This window comes from Marmota monax, unplaced genomic scaffold, assembly GCF_021218885.2.
Source record: "Marmota monax isolate L192 unplaced genomic scaffold, Marmota_monax_Labrador192_F-V1.1 WCK01_AAM20220418_F8-fsc00042, whole genome shotgun sequence".
In the NCBI taxonomy this organism is placed as follows: Eukaryota; Metazoa; Chordata; class Mammalia; order Rodentia; family Sciuridae; genus Marmota; species Marmota monax.
Genome location: NW_026693008.1, coordinates 2,814,208 through 2,835,200, shown reverse-complemented (window position 1 = coordinate 2,835,200; position 20,993 = coordinate 2,814,208). Strand labels below are relative to the sequence as shown.

General features: G+C 38.3%; 2 protein-coding genes across 4 annotated transcripts in view; one reads left to right on the top strand and one right to left on the bottom strand.

Moving 5' to 3' along the window:
- The first annotated feature begins 1,664 nt into the window (after positions 1–1,664).
- On the top strand, positions 1,665–17,427 carry CUNH3orf49 (chromosome unknown C3orf49 homolog). 2 transcript variants are annotated; one of them, XM_046452924.1, is made up of 5 exons: positions 1,665–1,997; positions 6,632–6,900; positions 11,701–11,825; positions 15,558–15,662; positions 16,065–17,427. In XM_046452924.1, exons 1-5 carry the CDS (start codon positions 1,876–1,878, stop codon positions 16,257–16,259), a joined length of 816 nt encoding a protein of 271 aa, XP_046308880.1. In that variant the 5' UTR covers positions 1,665–1,875; the 3' UTR covers positions 16,260–17,427. The 2 variants fall into 2 exon arrangements, with proteins under 2 accessions (XP_046308880.1, XP_046308882.1); XM_046452926.1 differs by lacking the exon at positions 15,558–15,662.
- The window catches only part of Thoc7 (THO complex subunit 7), an 18,274-nt gene continuing 14,616 nt past the window's right edge, over positions 17,336–20,993 (bottom strand). For both annotated transcript variants that reach the window (XM_046452927.2, XM_046452928.2), the window contains exons 5-8: positions 20,208–20,265; positions 18,831–18,897; positions 18,656–18,725; positions 17,336–17,660 (exon numbers count right to left, since the gene is read on the bottom strand). In XM_046452927.2, coding sequence (XP_046308883.1) covers positions 17,593–17,660; positions 18,656–18,725; positions 18,831–18,897; positions 20,208–20,265 — 263 coding nt within the window. In that variant the 3' untranslated portion in view covers positions 17,336–17,592. The remainder of the gene's footprint in view (positions 17,661–18,655; positions 18,726–18,830; positions 18,898–20,207; positions 20,266–20,993) is intronic.

Sequence of the window (20,993 nt, the reverse complement as noted above, 5' to 3'; positions counted from 1 at the left end):
TACTTCTTGCAAAAACAGAATTTCTATTTTACTTGAATCTCACTATAAAGCTCTAACTTTACTTTTATTACTTTGGAAACTTTAGGGATGATAAAATAAGCACAGACAGGTTAATCGAAGGGACCAAGTTCACACAGCTGGGCTAGAACAAGAACCCAGCTAGAAATCCCAAGCCCCACCTTTTAAATTCCTCAATGTAATATGCTTCATTTTTTACTTTTTTTTTTTTTTTTTTTTTGGTGTTGGGATTAAACCTGGTTTCATACATGGTAAGCATGTACTCTATCACTGGTCTACATCCCCAGCCCCATGATCCTTTTACGATTCTTTCTCCCAGTATAGAAACATATGAGACCCTCACTACTCAAAGTGTGGTCCGTGGGCCTGCATTATCAGCATCCTCAATTCTTAGATCCCATCTCCAACAGGCTGTGCCTGAATCCACATTTTTAACAAGATCCCCGGATAATTATTGGGAACGTGAAAGTTAAAGAAGCATGCTGCAGTTTACTGATAAATACAAGCACAGAAGTCAAAGTTCTTCTTCTTCTGTCTCCCAACATCTTCCTAGAAGTGTCTGCCTTCTTCAACATCCAATTAGGTCAGACTGAACAACTCCAGGGACTGAGTAAGGGAATAAGTCCTAGTGTCTGCTGCCACCTTGTGGTAAAATGTCCACCTAGGAAGACTTTGCTCTTCATAAAATAAATACAGGAATAATGGGGCAGGTAGGCAGGCAGTCAAGTTTTTTAGATAGCTAGCTGGAGGCGCGGTGGTGCACGCCTGTAATCCCAAGGGCTTGGGAGGCTGAGGCAGGAGGATCATGAGTTCAAAGCCAGCCTCAGCAACTTAGTGAGGCCCTAAGCAACTCAGTGAGACCCTGTCTCTAAATAAACTACAAAAAAGGGCTGAGGATGTGGCTCAGTAGTTGAGTGCCCCTGAGTTCAATCCCTGGTACCACCCCCCGCCCCCCGAAAAATGACAAAATTCGAAGATGTAATGAAATAGCCTTTATGGTGTGTCCCAAGATATCCAAAAACAAGTGTCCTATGTGTGTCCCACTGGACAGAGAGGGCTCATGTTGAGAGATCTAACAGGTCCACCTTGGTTAACAGATCCTTGGTATTCTTTTCCCTTTGAAATTCAAGCATGACAAAGGAATATCATTATCAATTAGCACGTGATTTTTTAAAATTGTCAATGCAACTAAAAGTTATTGGCTGGAGCAGTGGTTCATCCCCGTCATCACGGCAGCCAGGGAGGCTGAGGCAGGAGGATCACGAGTTCAAAGCCAGCCTCAACAACTTTGCAAGACTCTGTCTATAAATAAAAATACAAAAATAGGGCTGGGGATGTGTCTCAGTAGTTAAACACCTCTGGGTTCAATCCCTCGCAGAAAAAAAAAGGGGGGGTGTTGGTGATTGGATAATCAGAACACTGCTTCTCCATTTGTCTTGTTCAAGAATCTATGAAGGATACTGAAGGATATGGAAAATACCAACCCTCAGGGAGAAACAAGAACAATGGATCCCAGGGAGAGAAGGGAAACAATGGGTGCTAGACTTCCACAATTTCCCCTCCTGATGTTGTGTCTCTGTTTCTTTCACTTTCTCTGTATTGAGTTTCAGATTCCTCTAAACGACTGGGAATTTCCCACAGTTCTACCAAACGCATCACTGGTGAACCCTCTGCCCTTATAAATAGAGCCAGGCCCAGTAACCCACCATCTCTAACATCTGGGAGGGTATTCCTTATTAGGAAAAGATTCCAAACTGTTCCTCCATACCTTGCTCCAGACACCCCAGAACTTGACGGTTTTGTTTGGAAGTCGTGGGGCTCCAGAGCTGAAGAAATCCAAAACAGCTACCAGCAGCAATGGACACTCTTCAGCTGTATTTACCAGACCTTAAGGTTGCCTATGGAAAACTTGGCCAGTACCAAAGATTCCAGCAACCCAGAAAGAAAGATGGCACATTCAAAAGGAAGGGGATTGAAAGGTAAGTAATGCAGACTAATCGTTTCCATCAAGGGAGAGTTTTGGGATTTTTTCATTAAAAAAAAAAAAACTCACTGTGATTATTAGACATGATACTATCTCTATTTCAACACTGCATTTAGAAATGAAGATTTGGGGCCAGGCGTGGTAGCACACACCTGTAATCCCAATGGCTCAGGAGGCTGAGGTAGAAGGATCGTGAGTTCAAAGCCAGCCTCAGCTACTTAGTGAGGTGCTAAGCAACTCTGGGAGACCCCGTCTCTAAATAAAATACAAAATAGGGATGGGGATGGGGCTCAGTGGTCCAGTGGCCCTGAGTTCAATCCCTGGTACCCACACACAAAAAAAAAAAAAAAAAAAAGAAAAAAAAAATGAAGATTTGATATGGCCTAAGGAGAAGGAGGTACTGCATTAGCTCAGGAAGCTTAGTGCTATAAGGGAAGCCTCATTTCATGATCAGAAAGTTTTAACTGGGAAAGCCTTTACTCTCCACTTGAATTTGATGTTTTTAAGTGTCCTATTCAGAGATGAAAGGAAGTACTGATGCTAAGTTGATATTTTCAGCATCAGAATTAAAGTCTTGTCACATCCCAGCAAATAATAGTATTTTGAAAATTCATTAGTGCATCCTTCAGAATAAATTCACAATCAATGCTTCCCTTTCCTTGTCCCTGCAAATTCGACTAATCCGATTTCACCAGTACACACTCTTTAATGAAACATCAAAACAGTCTTAGACCTGGTATTTCTCAACAATGACAAAACCATGAAGACAGGCATAAAATATTCCAAACATAATACCTTTTAATTTTGAAAATCAGTGTGGTGATTTTATTTTCTAGTTTCTTAGGCTGCTGAGCAGACTCGTGAGCTACAGCTCAGAGATATAAATGTGAGATGTTTTTATGAGCCTTGAACATCAAAGATCCAAGTTCCAAACTTCCATGGACAAAATGAAATATTGCAAAGTGAAAGCTGAGAAGCTCGATCCAGGTTACTGATGACTGGGTGTGGTGATGCCTATCTATAATACCAGCAATTTGGGAGACTGAGGCAGGAAGATCTCAAGTTCAAAGCCAGCCTCAGCAGCTTAGCGAGGCCCTAAGCAACTCAGTGAGACCCTGTCTCTAAATAAAATACAAAAAAAGGGCTGGGGATGGGGCTCAGTGGTTAAGCGCCCCTGGGTTCAGTCCCCAGTACCAAAAAAAAAAAAAAAAATTTAAAGGGAAGAATTCTTTGCACAGCAGAAAGTACAGGGGTTCTATCTCTAGGCCCTGAAGCAAATCATCTTTGTTAATTATAAATCCTCAGGGATGGGAGTGGGAGACACATTTTTAGAGATTCAGAGACTAGTTAGACGAGGCCTTCTTTCCAGAGTCTTCCTGAATCTCCTGAAATTGTATTTCTCTTGTTTTGTGTGAGTGGAGGAGTGTGTATGTTCATATTGATGGCAGTATAAATTTAAATTTTTTTAAAATTACTCAGAGTCTTAGAGGGGCCCGTGGGAGATTAATCCTAGCCATAAATTATCTTTGAGCAAATTAGAAAACGATGCTCCCTCCTAGGAACACTGTATTGTCATCTACCAGAAAATTATTTTAATTCCTCTGCACCACTGTGAGGACTAACACCACTCTGCAGTTGTGTGTGTACAATCTGCAGAGCTCTGTCCACACTCCCAGAAAGAAGCTGCTAGCCCATGAGGTCACCGTCTTTGGGCTCTCTCTTTGCCTTTTACATTCTCACCACACAGATCCCATCTACATGCTAATAAAGGCTGCCATTTATTGAATAATTTATTAGATGTCAAGTACATAAATTCTTTTTCCCTCTACCCTTTCTTTCTTTTTTTTTTTTTTTTTTTTTGGTACTGAGCACCTTCTCACAGAGCTACACCCCATCCCCAGCCCATTTTATTTTTCATTTTGAGATAGGGTCTCACCAAGTTGCTGAGGGCTTGACTCACACTTGCCATCCTCCTGACTCAACCTCCCAAGTAGCCAGGATTACAGGTGTGTGCCACTACTCCCAGAAAATGATTTCCTTTTTTTTTTTTTCTCACATGTCGGAGAATAGTACACCCATTTTCCAAAAGAGAAAACCAAAGTTTACAGAGGTTAAATAACACATAAATAAAAGGGCACACAATTAGGAATTGTGTTCCTAGTGAGACCAAGATCATTGAAACTCCTTTGCGTGCACTCTCTGAACTGCTTCCCATGGATGAGGATGTCCGTCAGATGCTGAAAGATCTAGGCTCAGTTTAGAACAGTGCTTTGCTGAAGCATAGGACATATACTACTGATGGTACCTGAGATATGTAGGTAGTACATGGAGAACATTTTTAATGGCTACTAATTTATTTAACCCATATCAGAAATATATTATATTACATATCATATATGTAACAAAATATAATATATCATAATAATAGTATAACATATTGTACTACAGTTATGATAATCATAATATAGCGTGATTGGGATTTTACCTGAGAAATGAACATTTATGCTCACTCAAAAGCCTATACGCAGACATTTATAGCAGCTTTATTCATAATAGCCACAAACGATGTAAATGTTCTTCACTGAGTGATGGTTAAATAAACTGTGATACATCTCAATTTCTCAGGGTATAGCTGAATGGTAGCGCACTCTCCTGGCATTCAAGAAGCCCTGGGTTTCATCCCCAGAACAGGAAAAAAAAAAAAAAAAAGCAGGTTATATTCATATGATCCTGTTTGTATAACATTCTTAAAAGGATAAAAATTATGCAAAAATCACATCTTACTGGTTGCCAGGGTGAAGGAGAAGTTGGGGGCAATGGTTAGTGGGTGTGGCTGTGAGAGGAGGGATTCTAGCTCCCATGAAACCTTCTGTGTCTTGATGGCATTAACGTCAGCATTCCAATCATGATCATGTAGCACAGTTTTGTAAGATGTTACTGTTTGGGAAAATTGAGTGAAGAGTACGCAGGATTTTCCAGTAGGGTCTCTCTGAGTTGCTTAGGACCTTGCTAAGTTGCTGAGGCTGGCTTTGAACTCGTGATCCTCCTGCCTCAGCCTCCTGAGCCACTGGGATGACAGGTGTGCACCACTGTGCCTGGCCAGTATTATTTCTTACAACTGTATGTGAATCTACAGTTGACTCAAAATAAAAAGGTTAATTAAAACAAAAACCTCAGATTTCAATAATAGTATTGTTTTGGATGAAGCTGACCAAAACCAGTTAATTGAAAAAAATAATAGGCAAATAATTGTATCAGGGTCTGGCTGATACTGACTCTTGCATAGAGGTTAACAGTATGGTCCTGAGGATCATCCCAGTGTAAATTACGTAATATTCCCAAGCTTTAATTTTCTTCTTGTGTAAAATGGAGATGTTGATGTAAGAATGACATTATGCAATACCATACAAGGGCTTAAAAGATGAGTTAGAGAACTCTCAGGAAGAGTTGTCTATGTTTATTACTAAAATTTGCCCAAATCATGAAGATAGTACAGAAGTATTTGGAATTTTGGAAACATGAGTTGAAAGCATTTTACCTAAATGAGTGTTCTAGTGTAACTGCAGTGTGGAAAGGGTCTTAGAGATCATGTTCTTTATTGACTCTGCTAGTAAACTCTCATCTTTCATCATATTAGCCTCTAAATCCAGCAAAATCTATGTCATAGCACCATTGAAATAGGATTTCAATTTGTGAATATGAGCTAATAGATTCTCATAGTCAAAGTCCTGGCTTAATGTCTGCATTCTACCCTTGGTCAGTGAATTCAGCCTCTTTATGCCTCAGCTTACTCATAAATAAAATGAAGATAGTAATATAATGTATGCCAAGTATGATGGTGCATGCCTGTGATCACAGCAGTTTAGGAGGCTGAGGAAGGAGGATGGCAAGTTGAAGGCCAGCCTTACTACTTATCGAGGTACTAAGCTACTCAGCAAGATCCTGTGTCTAAATAAAATATAAAAAGGGCTGTGGGGCTGGGGTTGTGGCTCAGTGGTAGAGCACTCACCTAGATATGCAAGGGAGGCCCTAGGTTCATCCTCAGCACCACATAAAAATAAATAAATAAAAACAAAGATATTGTGTACAACTAAAAGAAACAAATATTAAAAAAGGGGAGGCTGGGGATGTGATTAAGCTCCTCTGGGTTCAATCACTGGCATATTTAAAAATATAACATATATTTGTATATTTCTATTTATTTTTAGATATATATTTTATATATAATATACATATTTATATATATGAATATATATATGTGTGCATATATACACATTTTTTTTTCTTTTGTGCCAGGGATTGAACCCAGCACCACACTTCCTATGGTGCTATGAGGATCAGGTGAAATAGCAGCTGAATTGTACTCACTATCATTTGTTGATGAAGCATCAAATTGTTGCTTTGGCCTTTTTATTATCATTATTATTATTTCCTGTAATCTGATTCTTTTCCTTCAGTTTCATTTTTTGGAATTGTATCATTTGTTCACATTTGAAGTTTTGCTTTTAATGAACTTCAATTATTCATTTTAAACTTCTCAGTGTCCTCCATGCGAGCTATTTTGATTCTCTTTAGATGGCACAGAGCTGCGTCTACCCATTTCGTAAAACAAAATTTGTTGTTCCCCAGAGAGAAATCCTTCAGTGAAAGTGACCCGGGATCTCGTGCAAGCCAGCAAAATCAGAAACCAAAATGGATGAAGAGAATCAAGACCGCGTTTAGGAGGACGCTGTCCCACAAGGGCAGAGGCCAGCCAGCCAGTATCAGCAGAGAGGGCTCCACTCTCCATGGGAAAGCCCTGGGTCCCCACGCACAAGGCCTTCTTCCTAGGATTGTCAGGGAGCTTACTTCTCCCAAGTTGTTTACCAAACCAAGAGTGGAAGAGCGCACACAGAATGGTAATGACCATGGCCACTGATCCACACGTGCCCGACCCAAGACAGACAGGGGAACAAGATGGAGCCTTTTGCTACCTGCAATACTTTGGATCCTGTTTTAATCAGCCTTTTCGTTGCTGTGACCAGAAGACCCGACAAGAACAATTACAGAAAGAAAAGTTTGTTTGTGTGCTAACGGTTTCAGAGATCTAAGTCCAGAGATGGCCGGGCTCCATTCCTCAGGGCCTCAGGAGACAGAGCATGGTGGCAGAAGTGTGTGGCAGAGGCAAGTAGCTGGGAACATGGCACCAGGAAGCAGAGAGACAGAGCTCTGCCTGACTAGGACAAAATATCAACCCCAAGGCACACCCCCAGAGCCCACCTTCTCCAGCCACACCCCACCTGCCTCCAGTCACCGCTCAGTTAATCCCACTGGCGGGGGCGATGATCAGTTCACCCATTAGATTAAGGCCCTCAGAAGCCAGACATCTCACCTTTAAACTTTGTCTCACACATGAGCTTTTGGGGGACACCTCACATCCAAGCCATAACAGATGTTGAATGTCCCCAAAGACATATTTACAGGCTTGTTTCCACAAGTTCATGCTATTGGGAGGTGGGGCCTACTAGGAGGTCCTTGGTCACTGGGGTTGTACCCTGAAAGGGGATTTTGGGACCTCTGTCCCTTTCTCTTTCTCGTTTGCTTCCTGGTTTTGTTCCACCATGTGCTTCCCCCCATTGCCATCCAGCATCCCTACCAAAGGCCTAAAAGCCATGAGTCTATGTGATCATGGACTAAAATCTCTAAAACCGTGAGCCAAAACAAACCTTTTCTCTTCACAAAGTCAATGATCTCAGGTATTCCATTACAGTGATAGAAAGTAGAACACTGACTAACACACCATCCAAAGTAAGGCAACTCCCAGGGGCTAGTTTAAAATGTAGAATCTCAGGTTCCTCCCAGGTCTATTGAGTCAGAAGCTGCATTTCCAGTAAGATCCCCAGTTGACTCGTGTACGTTTGGAGAAGCACTGAATTAGGTTGACTTTATGGTTCTTTCAAGTCCTACTAGTTACTGGTCTAGTCAGTGTAAAGTAACTCACTATTTAAATAGATATGCACAAAGATGCATACATGTGTATGTGTACATACATATATACTAGAAAATCAAACTAAAGTGGACCCATGCACTGTATTGTGTGCCTGTCATTCCAGTAGCTTGGGAGGATGAGGCAGGAGAATCATGAGTTCAAAGCCAGCCTCAGCAACTTAGCTGAGGCCCTAAGAAACTCAGTGAGACCCTGTCTCTAAATAAAATATAAAAAAAGGGCTGGGGATGGGGCTCAGTGGTTAAGCACCCCTGGGTTCAATCTTTGTTATTAAAGCAGCAACAACAAAAAACTAAATGGGATTTTATTTCTGGAGAAAACAGTGATACAGCCTTTCAAATGTTGACTTCCAACAGTGGAGGGCATAGGGAGAATAAATGAATAAAATTTGTGATTGGTGGGTCAGAAAGGAGGTTTGATTTTTTTTTTTTTTTGCATCTACTTTTTATGTACTGTGTGGAAGGATCAATATTTGAACTGTTAACTTCCAAATCTTTATTTTTTCTTTTGCAGTACAGTAATGCTGTTGTTTGGAGTTCTATAAAATTACGACTAATAGAATCACCAGTGTTTGCATTCTCCTTTGTAGCTTTTTTTTTTTTTAAATCAATAGTCTTTGTATTTTAGAGCATTTTTAGGTTGACAGAAAAATTGAGCAGAAAATGCAGAGAGTTCCTATATAATCTTCTTTCTCTTCCCTACTTCTAGATTTTCCCCTATTATTAACATCTTGCCTTGATATGATAGATTTGCCATATCGATGAACCAATATTGATACATTATTATCAATCAAAGTTCACAACTTTCATTAGGGTTCATTCTTTATGTTGTATAGCTTTGTGGGATTTGATAAATATATAATGTCATTTGGGTCATGTATCCATGATTACAGTCTCCTATTCAATAATTTCATTGCCCAAAATATCTTCTGTGTTTTTAACCCTTTTGGCATAGTAGCAGGGAACATATGCAGCCCGGTAACCTCACATTTCATAAGTGATTGGCCGGCAGACCTGGATTTTCCAGGGATGGGGGGGACCCAAAGAAACAAACAAAAAATTGATGGCTTCCAGCTGACTGATTGCCCTTTCAAACAAACTCTGTCTTCTGGAAAAAATAGTTGCTAATATAAGCATCCAAGCATCTAGCAATTACCTGGCAGGGGTTGACCTGTATATTTCTGTCGAAAATAACAAAGAGGATGTACTTCTATATACCGGTGGGACCAGAGCTGGAGAGTCTAGATTTCTCCAGAAAACATGCCCATCCTTTAGGATGCAGCTCAAACATTATTACCTTGTGTTTGCTATGGCCCAAAGATAGCTTTCTATTGAACTCCAGAATTTTTTTGGGGGGTGGGTACCAGAGATTGAACCCAGGGGGGCTTAACCACTGAGCCACATCTTCAGCGCTTTTAAAAATTGTTTTTTATTTTGAGACAGGTTTTGCTAAGTTGCTTAGGACGTCGCTAAATTGCTAAGGCTGGCTTTGAGCTTGTAATCCTCCTGTCTCAGCCTCCTGAGCAGCTGGGATTCCAGGGGCGCACCACTGCACCCAGCCAGAACATATTTTTTACCTACTTAATAAAATGTCTGCAAAAGTGCTTATTATTATGCCGATCGCAGAATTAGGGATCAATTAGCGAACAGAACAGACGTGGCCCCTGCCCTCATGGAGTTATAACATAGAGGGACTTAAACATTATGCATATAATCGTATTTGAGGCAAAGTGGAAGCCCAGGGTGCTATGGAAATGGATGCTCTCATTTTAGGGGGGCTTTCAGAAAAGTCTCCCTGAAGAAAGAAAGGATGATAAAACTGAGATCTGAAAGATGACTAAAGTTAGATAAGGAAAGAGTGGGATAACAGTTTTCCAAAAAGAAAGGAGAGCATGTTCAAGCCTTAATACCAAGAGAGGATCAAACATAACCACAAAATGCAAACAACAAGCCAGCGGCAGGTGGAGGGCATTGGAACAGAGAGAACCCGGAGGGTCTGGTTGGAGGAGGTGGTGAGGATGTGGTAGACCACATTAAAAATTTCTAACTTTCTCCCAACAGCGATCAGAAACCATTGAATCTAGCTGGGGATTTATTAACCTGATTTATATTTTTAAAAGATAGCTGTGGCTGCAGAGTAGAGACTGTACGAGGTGAGGGCAAGACCAGTACAGTAAGAATAGTGGACCCTAATTCAAGCATTCGGGACATTTGGTGGACGTGGAGAACAGGGAAGATGGAAGAGTTTCCTGCTGGAGGTAGAAGCAACATTTGCCAAGATTAGAAGCAATGGGTTGGATTGGAGTCATCAGTTCTAGTTAGAGTTTCTTTCTTTTTTGCACGGAGGTGAGTACTGGGGATTGAACCCAGGGGCACTTGACCACTGAGCCCCATCCCCAGCCCTATTTTGTATTTATTTAGAGACAGGGTCTCACTGAGTTGCTTAGGGCCTCAATTATGCTGAGGCTGGCTTTGAACTCACGATCCTCCTGCCTCAGCCTCCTGAGCCGCTGGGATTAAAGGTATGTGCCACTGCACCTGGCCTGGTCAGAGTTTCTGAGTTGAGGTCCTTGCAGAATAAGTAGGTGGTGGTGTCAAGTAGTTAATGTATCTTTATTGAAATCTGATGCTTCCAGAAAAGTCCTTATCAAGGGACCTTAAGCAGGACAAGATGACTTTGGGTGCTGCACCCAGTGTGAAGTGACTCTGAAACACAGCAAATTGCAAATCCCTTGTTCCCAGTACCATTACTCCTTCTAGCATAATCAAGGAAAAATGTCATTTCTTACCTCCCCCACCACTTTTTTAATAAAGGAAGAGTAACCTCAAGTTCAGGGCCTTCTGCAGAAAATGACATGATTTTGTTTTTTACCACATAAATTTTAATGCCTATTTGTGATACTGGTTTTCAATTTATGGTAGCATTTTAAAGTTGCCTTTATATGAAAGAAAACATTTGACCCTTGACTTGCTGAGTCTGGTAAATTATATCCCACACTTATATGATTATGTCAAAATGAACCTCAAATATTATGTTTAATAAGAAGACACTAATAAAAACATAAAAAAGAAAAAATAAAGTTGCCTTTATAAACACACTTATTGAGTTAGGCTGAATTGTTATAAAGAAAATATTATGAAATTCAGGGTTCACATGGCTCCCGGATGTGGGGAAAAAAACATTCAAATGGTATGTGAGTGACTAAGTTCTGGCCACATTTCTAGAAAACACATTCAAATTCTGCTGTAATCAACAATAAATACTCAAACTACTTGAAGATTACTATTATAATAATTCAATGAACACAGAGAGATCTTAGTGACTCAAAGTGTGGTAGATACTTAGCAGGTACTGGTTTTTTTTTCAGAAGATAGAAGGGTCTTACTTTAGATGGATCAGAGAAGGTTCTGCAAGAGGTTGCTTCTTCTAATTCTGCAATGTTAAAGTGCAAGCATTGCAGTGTGAAGCTAAGCCTCTGAGAGAGACCGGTATCCACTTTGTCAGGATTGGGATGATGCCTGCAAGGTTCATGATCACATAAGGCAAATGTGTGCAGTAGAGGAAAACCAAATCCATTTTTGGCTTTTAATCCCAAAGGAAAAAAGCTACTGAGGCAGCAGTGTATATTGCTCTGTTTCCGGAATCATTTCAAATAGGAAGAATAGGTTTATCCCTGTGCTCTTCAATGGGTCTTTTTTCTTCTTTTTCCAAGCAACTATACAACTTGATGTTGTAGAAGCCGAGACAGAGGAGATAACCCAAGGAAATACGCTCCTTCGGGCCAAGAGAACCACCAAGCGCTTATCTGTGACATCTCTTCCTTCGGGGATGCAAAAGGTAAAATGCTTAAAAAAAAAAAAAAAAAAAAAAAACCCACAAAAAACTTGCCTCTAAAGACCTGCAAATAAGAACATTAATGGATTAAAAAAAAAAAAAAAAAAAAGGAGTTCTCTCCTACCATAGTCCCCTATAGTAAATCCTTTAAATCTGCTGTTTGTGTCTTTTCTCCAAGAATTTAGGGCTCAGAGAGAGGGGCGTCTCTCTGATTCCTCTACTTCTAAGCTCAAACTCTTCAGCTCCTACTATAGTCTGGGCAACAGGGGAGTTTGGAACTTCATGCTGACTTGCTCAACTGTTCAATGTCAAGTTAGTATGTTAGTCATTTGGCCTCTCCCTTTGTGCTGTGTGGAGAGGAATTCACAAGACCAGTGCTGTCCATCCAATCAACATTCTGAGACAACACAGCTTTCATTGTCCAGTCAAGTAGCCATTCGCTACGTGAGGCTTTTGAGACTTTGAAATGTGGCCAGGGCCACTGAGGAACTGAGTTTTTCATTTCATTTCAATTGATATTCAATTGAATTAATTGAAATGGCCACATGTACAGCATAAACAGTGCAATGCTAGATGGTATGTATAAACTTTAGTTACCCAATTATTTTTTTAAATGTCATAATTTAATTTTAAAAACTGGATTTTTATTTTCCTTCCTTTCTTTCTTTAAACAGGTGGGTCTTATTATGTCGCCCTCACCGATGATTATATCCCCCCCACCACTTTGGTACCAGGAATTGAACTCAGGGGGGCTTAACCATTGAGCTACATCTCCATCCCTTTTTAAAATACAGTTTATTTAGAGACAGGATTATGTTAAGGTGCTTAGGACCTTGCTAACTTGCTGAGGCTGGCTTTCAACTTGTGATACTCCTGCTTCAGCCTCCCAAGCCCCTGGATTACAGGAGTGCACTGCTGCAATAAGGTCCCCCGAGCTGGTCTTAAACTCCTGAGGTCAAGCCATTCTTCTCCCTTAGCCTCCTGAGTACCTGAGTAGCTGAGACTCCAGTTCATGAGCCATTTTTTTTTTCTTTTTCTTTTTGGTAACTGGAATTGAACTTAGGAGTTCTACCACCAAGCTACATTTTCAGACCTTTGTTTTTTTTTTTTTTTTTTTGACAGGATCTCCTTAAATTGCTAAGGCTGGTCTTGAACTTGTGATCCTGCCGCAGCCTCCCAAGTTCCTGGGATTACAGGCATACACCATCACACCCAGCAGCCCAGACTATTTTTTAAAAATAGAAACCTGAACTATTATTATTTTATGTATATTAAGCACTTACTCAGCTTGCTACTATGGGCGCAGTGTCACATGCCTGTGATCCCAGCTATGTAAGAGATTGGCAGGAGGAACACAAGTTCAAAGCCAGACTTAGCAACTTAGTGAGACCCTATTTCAAAGCAAAAATTTAAAAGGAAGGTGGGGAGAGACTGAGGAGTAGCTTAGTGGCAGAGAGCCTCTGGGTTCAATCCCCAGTACTTCAAAAACAAAACAAAACAAAAAAGCAAAAATCCTGACATTATGTTCCAAGCCCTGTTCTAAGTGCTTTAAAAATATCAGCTCCAATAATTATTACAACATCCCTATAAGATAGGTAGCAAAACTGTCCTTATTTTAGGGATGATTCTCAGAGGTTAAGTAATTTGCCCAGTTGAGTAGAAAGCCAAGTTTCCAAGGAAAGATAAAAATGGATAAATCTAGCTTTAATTAAATAAGAATTTCATGCCTCAAAACACAGCAAACCTAGCTCTAGAGTCCCCCCACCACTTTTTTTTTTTTAAGAGTACTCAGGGTTGCAAGCATAAGCACATACTCTACCAATGAGCCCCTCAGTCACATTTATTACGCTATGTATTAATTGTACTAATTTCTTGGTTTAATATGGTAGCCACATGTGACTATTTACATTAATTGAAATTAGATGAAATTAAAAATCCAGTTCCTCAGTTGCACTAGCTCCATTTCAAGTGGTTTATAACCACAGGTAGGTAGTAGCATTTGTATTGGGAATAGCACTGATAGAGTATGCCCAGATTCAAAGCAAGTTTTATCAAACAGCACTCTGGAACATTGCTGTCAGAGTGAATCCATATTAGCTTTGAATTTGGCCGCTTGCATGCAAAATTCATATCTATTGTGCTCCTACTATGTTCTGGGCAATTTCTAATTTTGGGGGCTAATGGAGACAATGGTCTTAGTTTTGTGGAACTCACAGGCTAATAGAGGAGAAATACTGTGTGCCACAGTATTGCAGAGCAGTGGGGTTATGGAAAAGGTTTTGAATAGATGGCCCTTGGACAAGTGGCCATCCATATGGGAAAAGAATAACACTGGATCCTTACTTAACAGCACATACAAAAATTAATTATTGTTGGTTTAAAGTGGGAAAGGCAAATCTTAAAACTTCTGGAGGATAATATAAGTATCTTCATTATTTCAGGACAAGGACTTCCTAGTACACAACAGCGTTGACCTTAAAGATAAAAATGGATAAATTTGGCTCTAATTAAAATAAGAATTTCATGTCTTGAAACACATTAAAGCAGAGATTAGCAACTGGTTATAAAAATTTTTGTTTTCCCCCCACAATGTTCTCAAAATTTATATTTGAATCATCCATGCTTGAAAATCAGACTATTTCAAATAAAAATCTAGATTTTTTTCAACTTTCTTTTGAAACATAGGGAGATTTGGAAACACAAAGCAATTCCTCAGAGTAACCAGTAGGGGCAGCAAAGAGGCATCCACCTGCAGGCAACCTGTGTCAGGGCACACAGACCCATGGATCCTGGTTTACAAATCCTGCCTAGGTACTGGATTTAGTAAGAGTTGCAGTCAATGAACACATAGAAATAACTTGGCAACTACTGAGTGGGGGTAGATGCTCAGTAGGAAAAAGGACAAGATTTTCTGGAAGAGAAAACAGAAGGGTCTTGCTTTGGTTGGTGATCAGGGAAGGTCTTGCAAGTGGCATTTGAGCCAGGGCAAGCTGGCAGGGCAGCCGTGGTTCAGCAGATTGTAAGCTCCTCGTCAGGCAAAGGCTAGGACCCTGACATAATCCCACATCCTACTCTGTATAGATTTCACAATAATCCTTGTGCTAATTATTAAATTCAAAAGGAGGCAGTGAACTCAGTAAGTCTAAAAAAGGCATATCAGCCAGAAGCCATGACCTAGGAATAGTTTCCAACAGCAACACTCTCAGGACAGGTTACTTGTAGCCACCAAGCTAAGGACAGTGGGAAAAGTGTCAGGCATGGGGTAAAAAAGCACCCTGAGCTTTCTTTTTGTTTGGAGTCATGACTGCCCTGAAAATAAGGAAACCTGCAGAAACGAGATCAAATTAACAACTGGATCCAGTGCTAATGAGCTTTCTGGGGCACTGGTCCACAACAGCCCCACACTCTCACTGTGCTCAGCAGCTGCAGAGGCAATTTCTTCTTCTTTTCCTTACGAATGACCTGCTTTTTTTCCCTGACGCTGTATATTCTTTCGAAGGCAGACAATCTAATTTCTCTGCACCCTATAGATCTCTTCAAAGGGAGCTCTGGGCACAAAGGAGATACATGGGGCATGGAGAATAATAAGAATATGGTCTCCAATCCAATGCTGTTATGTGGCCAATGTTCACTTTATGAAACAGTGTCCAAAGGGTGAGAATTCCTATTTAAGCATCATCATAGAAATAGCATTGGTATTTTCTGATCTGATCTGTTTTTGCATTTTTCTAATAGGTACCATATTCACCAAAGAAAAGACTACACTTTCCAACTCTTAAAAAAAAGAAACGTGGAATTCTCCAAAAATCAGGTCTGACAATAGGAGAGCTTCAGATGCAGGTAGTGGACAAAGGCTTTTACTTTCTGTGTGTGAAGCATCAGAGGACCCAACCTAACTAAACACATAGCCCTCCCAGACAGCTTGGATATAATTAACAATTAGCAATAAGAAATAATGTTAACAGGGCAGGGGGCATTCTGAGAGTGGCCAAAGGATTGCTAAGGGCACCTCGATGGTGCTCTGTGCCCCATAAATATTAAGTGAATTCCATTAAAATGAAGGCATACATGTAGACTTCTTAGAAGAAAAGAGATCACCTTTACCACCAGGGGGTAAATGTTGTTTTAAAGCTCTGTTTGCTATGTCTTGAATTAGAATAATACTTTGGGGCTTGAAAACATCAGACATCTATCTCTTTGGTTTTGACAAGTGTTTCCAACACGTGGTTTCATCTGTCACAGGTGGATGACCTCAAAGAAACATTGTCGGATAAATCCATGAAACTGTTGGCCCAAAGACTTGCTGAGCTACAACAGTGTGAGCTTCTAGGAGATGAAATACTTCAGTCTTCTAAGCAGTTCCAGAAGATATCCAAGAGAACCGTGTGGAAGTATAAACTGAAAAATATGTGTTGCCCATGTACCTGCTGCTTCTGATTTTGTTTCTGACTAGATAAGAGCTAACTAACTAGAACAAATTAAAAAAAAAAAAAAGCTAAAAAAATAAAAATAAATAAATATAAAAGAGCTAACTATGTAGGAACTTTTATTTTTTGGTACATAATCCTGAATAAATCTCTCTAATGAATTAAAAGATAAGGGTGAATTTTAAAGAACATTCTCCAAGAATTTTTTTTAAAAGGATCGCTTTTGAAAAATTGATTTTTATGTCTGAGTCCATAGGCACAAATTTTTGCTTAATGATTCTCACTAATAATGAGAAAAAGAAACTTTTGTCAGGGTATAGCAACGCTGCAAAGAAATTTCTCCTGAAACATGCCAGATGAAATCAGAGGAAGCATTTAAAGGTATTATGACACTCTTAATATGACTACTACTGAGCTAATTTTAAACTTTTCATTTTTAAATATAAAAAGTCTTATTAAAATTATAAAAATGTAACATAATGAAGGTATGATTCATGGAAAATGTCATGTCTTTGAACTAAAATAAATGGATGAGAATGGAACCTAACAAGAACTGCATGTGTAATACTTAAGAAAATTACAAACGATCCAGACTTAGTTCAATTTTTATAATTAAAAAATCCTTTATGCAAGATCATCTTAAACTATTTACTTCAAATAACTTTTCATTTTATAAATATATTTTTTTATTGAAAATGACTTCTAAAGGTCAAAACAGTAGAGAAAAAACTTAAAACATTTAACAACTACATTCTTTAAGTACTACAGAGAGAGGGAGACTGAAAGAGTAAGTAATGCCTATGGATTTACTTTTGGATCTTGTAATTACCTCTGACACCAGTGATTCTTAACATCACAGTACCTCTTCCCACAGTAAACATACACCATAAACACTGTGCATGTAATTTCACAGGTTCATGGTTCTTCTGAGGCCTATTCATGGATTTCATTTTCATTTTCTAAAGTGGTAATAATTTCCAGAAATTGACTCATCGTCCCATATACACCCTAGAAATGCCACCTTCTCAGTCTTCACTTATTTTATAAGGCAGTCAATGTCACCAGTTACTAATGGGCACAAACATGTAACTTAAAGATATTTTATTAAACATTTTTGGATGTTGTTTCCTACTTTTTAAGAATGAAAAATGCATTTCAATAAAAACATATATACTGAAGCCATTTTTCTTTGTATGAAGAAATATAAATGAGATGTGCATTAATATTTAATAGCAAAGTACTTCACTGGCTAAACTTCAAATATGTCAAGAGCACAACAAATTCTAAACATACTAAGATTATGTAGCTCTTTCAATATTTTGGGGGAACAGTGATTCAATTGCCTAGGGCTTAGGATCTGCTTCCATGCTTGTTTCTTGAGCTTCTTCTACCTCTGAGAGCTTTTCATCATCTGTAATTGAAAAAGAAACACAAAACCTTAGTCAAATTTGCCAACATTTTATGCTTAATGCACATGTGAAATATTTTTATCTTTTATTAGCCAATACTTTTAAAGAAAAGATGGCAAAATGGCAGTCTGTGACTGCAACTGTCTCACATAAATGTTTGATTTTAAAAATGCTGTTTGGTGGTTGTTATTAGTTGAATCAAAATTTAAAATTTGTATGACAGATTTCACTTAAAAAAATAAACATAGGCCTTGGGACAATCAGATCAAGTGAACAGAAATTTCCAATTGGCTATAATCAATAGCAAGTCTTCTCTTCCTTATAAATGACTTAAAATTCATTACATGTCTTTCATTTTTTTTCACTCATTAGAGTTTTAAAAGTATATATCTAAGGGAAAGATATATTTTCCCTCAAAGTACCTACCATTCATTAGGTATACAAAAGGTTTTTTATTTTTTGGTTCTGGGGATTGAACTCAGGAGTGGGTTTTGAGCCATATCCCCAACCCTACTTCGTATTTTATTTACAGACAGGGTTTCACTGAGTTGCTTAGGACCTCAGTAAGTTGGCTTTGAGTTTGCGATCCTCCTGCCTCAGCCTCCCAAGCTGGTGGACTATAGGTGAGTGCCACCAAACCTGGCCTGGGTGTGCAAACATTCTTATGCACAAATTACTTATCATTGCCTTCCTGGGGCCTGATTTATTACTTTACAGTAATAAACTATAGGAAACCAATAAAAACTCTGTTATCTAACATCCTTGAATTTTTCCTATTTAAACTACTAGATATATATTTAAACCAGTTACTACAAAATTAAAATTCTTCTGCATATATTTAAAAAGTAGAACAAATTAGTGTCTTCTAATGTCATCCAGATATTCTTCTATTTACAAATTGAAGGTATTCTCTCTCTCCAAGCTGTAAAAGGCACACCTCTCAATCAATCACTGAAAAATCTTCATAAACATTCATTTTGAGATAATTTCTACTTACTTTCCAATGTTTGCTGAAGTTCATGGATAGTACTAAGAAGAACATGAAACTGCTTCCGTCTCAATTCCAGCTATATTAACAAGAAGAAAAAATTTATTGAAATTGATCTATAAACACACACACACATATACACCATAAAAAAACAAAGGGGAAAAATATATATATATGCAAATACCTTATCTTCAACGCTTTCTTTAATATGTGAAAGATGCTCTAACTCTTTTCCCAGAGCCTCTAATTCTCTGAAAAAAGTAAAACAGTGCTATTTTTTGCTGTTTTGGGAAATAGAACTTACAATTCTAATCAAACATTTAAAGTATTAAATAGTATTTTTAAAATGTAAAAAGAATTAAAATACTCCATTATGTGAGACTTGTAAAGTTTAGAACTTCTTAACTACTAAATGTGCACTATTTTCATTAAAGCTATACTTTTATTTTTCATTTTTTAATTTTATTTATTTAAAAAAAATTGTTTTTTAGTTGTAGTTGGATACAATGCCTTTATTTTACTTATTTATTTTACGTGGCGCTGAGGATCGAACCCAGCGCCTTGCACATGCTAGACGAGCACTGTACTGCTGAGCCACAACCCCAGCCCCCAAAATGTATATTTTTATATAAAGTTTTTAAGTACAGAAAAACTCAGATAATAACGAAACTCAAGAAATGGTACATTTTTATCATACTAACTTCAAGATTTTCCTTCAGTTAAAAAAAACAAAATCAAAAACAAAACCTGCTGCTAATTAACTTGAAATACCCTTTGAACTTCACCTTCCTCCCCACCCCCTTCTCTAGTCCCCTACCTCAGGCCTTCTTTTGTCCTTTATTTTCCATTCACACAGTCATTGCATCATTCCAATCCCTTTTTAATGCATGTATCTGTGTTTCTGATAATATATAGTATTAATAAATAATACTTGGTAGGTGTTTTCTAACTTTTACAAATGGTTATTTTCTATATGTATGTAGAAAATTAGAAATAATTTAAAACTCATTATGTGTCTGTCATTTTCCTGATTTTTTTGGGGGGGATCTGTGTTGTAAAAGTATATGTCTAGCTAGGCCTGGTGGTGTACCTGTAACCCCAGAGACTCAGAAGGCTGAAGCCAGAGAATCACAAGTTCAAAGTCAGTCTCAGTAACTTAGTGAGACCCTGTCTCAAAATTAAAAATAAAAAGTGCTGGGGATGTAGCTCAGTGGTAGAGTGCCCCTGAGTTCAATCCCTAGTACTAAGAGAAAAAAAAAAGTATATATCTAGTTTATTAAGTTTATGCTGTTTAGTATTTTATTACATGAATAGAATATATTCTATTTATCCATTTTCCCATTGAGACACATCACATGCATTTTAGACCTATAGATAGAAAGATTGGAAAAAGAAAAGGATCTAATCAAACAGTGTTAGGATATATAATGTTGAAAATCTTGATTTCTCCTTTTGATACGTTATTTATTTTATAAAAATGGAATGTATAGATGAGTATACTTGAATGTTTATGTAGGTTTATGTAGGTTAGTTCCTTTGCAAGGAAAAGCTCTAAACTTACTTTAATGTCTCATGCCTATCTGGATGATGCTGGATCACTTTTGCCAAAGCATCATATTCTGAAAGACATAAAAATATTTACCAAGTTTTCTTTTAAAAACCTTAAATATCAAAAGAAAACGCATAGTATCACACATGTCTCCTACTCATTTTCCTAGTACATAAAGAAATGAAAACAACGATGGATGGGAGTATTGCCATGCCACTTGATTGAACCACAACGATAACCATCTGTGACATCAAAAGTGTTAAATACAAGGATTTTGGCTCCAGATTCTGTTTTTCCACTAACATGTCCTGTACAGAATATAAGAAGTCAGCATAAGCATTAATGACTTTTAAGTCATTATCAATCAAGTGGACTGAATCTGAAAAGGATCTTACTCTTTGCCCAGAGTGTGTGATGGTGGTGGTAGGGGGTAGAATCAGTGAGAAAAACATATCTTACTGTTAATTTGTTAATTTCCTCACCATTCTAAAGGTAAAAACTTCAGAAACTTTAAAATACTTCAAAATTAAGATGATTGTTGCTGCTTCACTGAGACCTCTAAGATTAAGTTTTATTGCTTATATTAACATTTCCATGAAATGGTAAATAGTGAGGTTCACTTAAAAGTCTCCTATTCAATCAAAATCCTTTGCAATATATTTTTAAATAATGACATTGATATTAATTATTATGTTATTATATTTTGCTGTAAATTGGCCACTGAAACTTCAGCATACATACTTTGAATTGAATACAAAAGCCACCTTTTATAAAGGGGAAATAAGCCAGGCTTAGTGG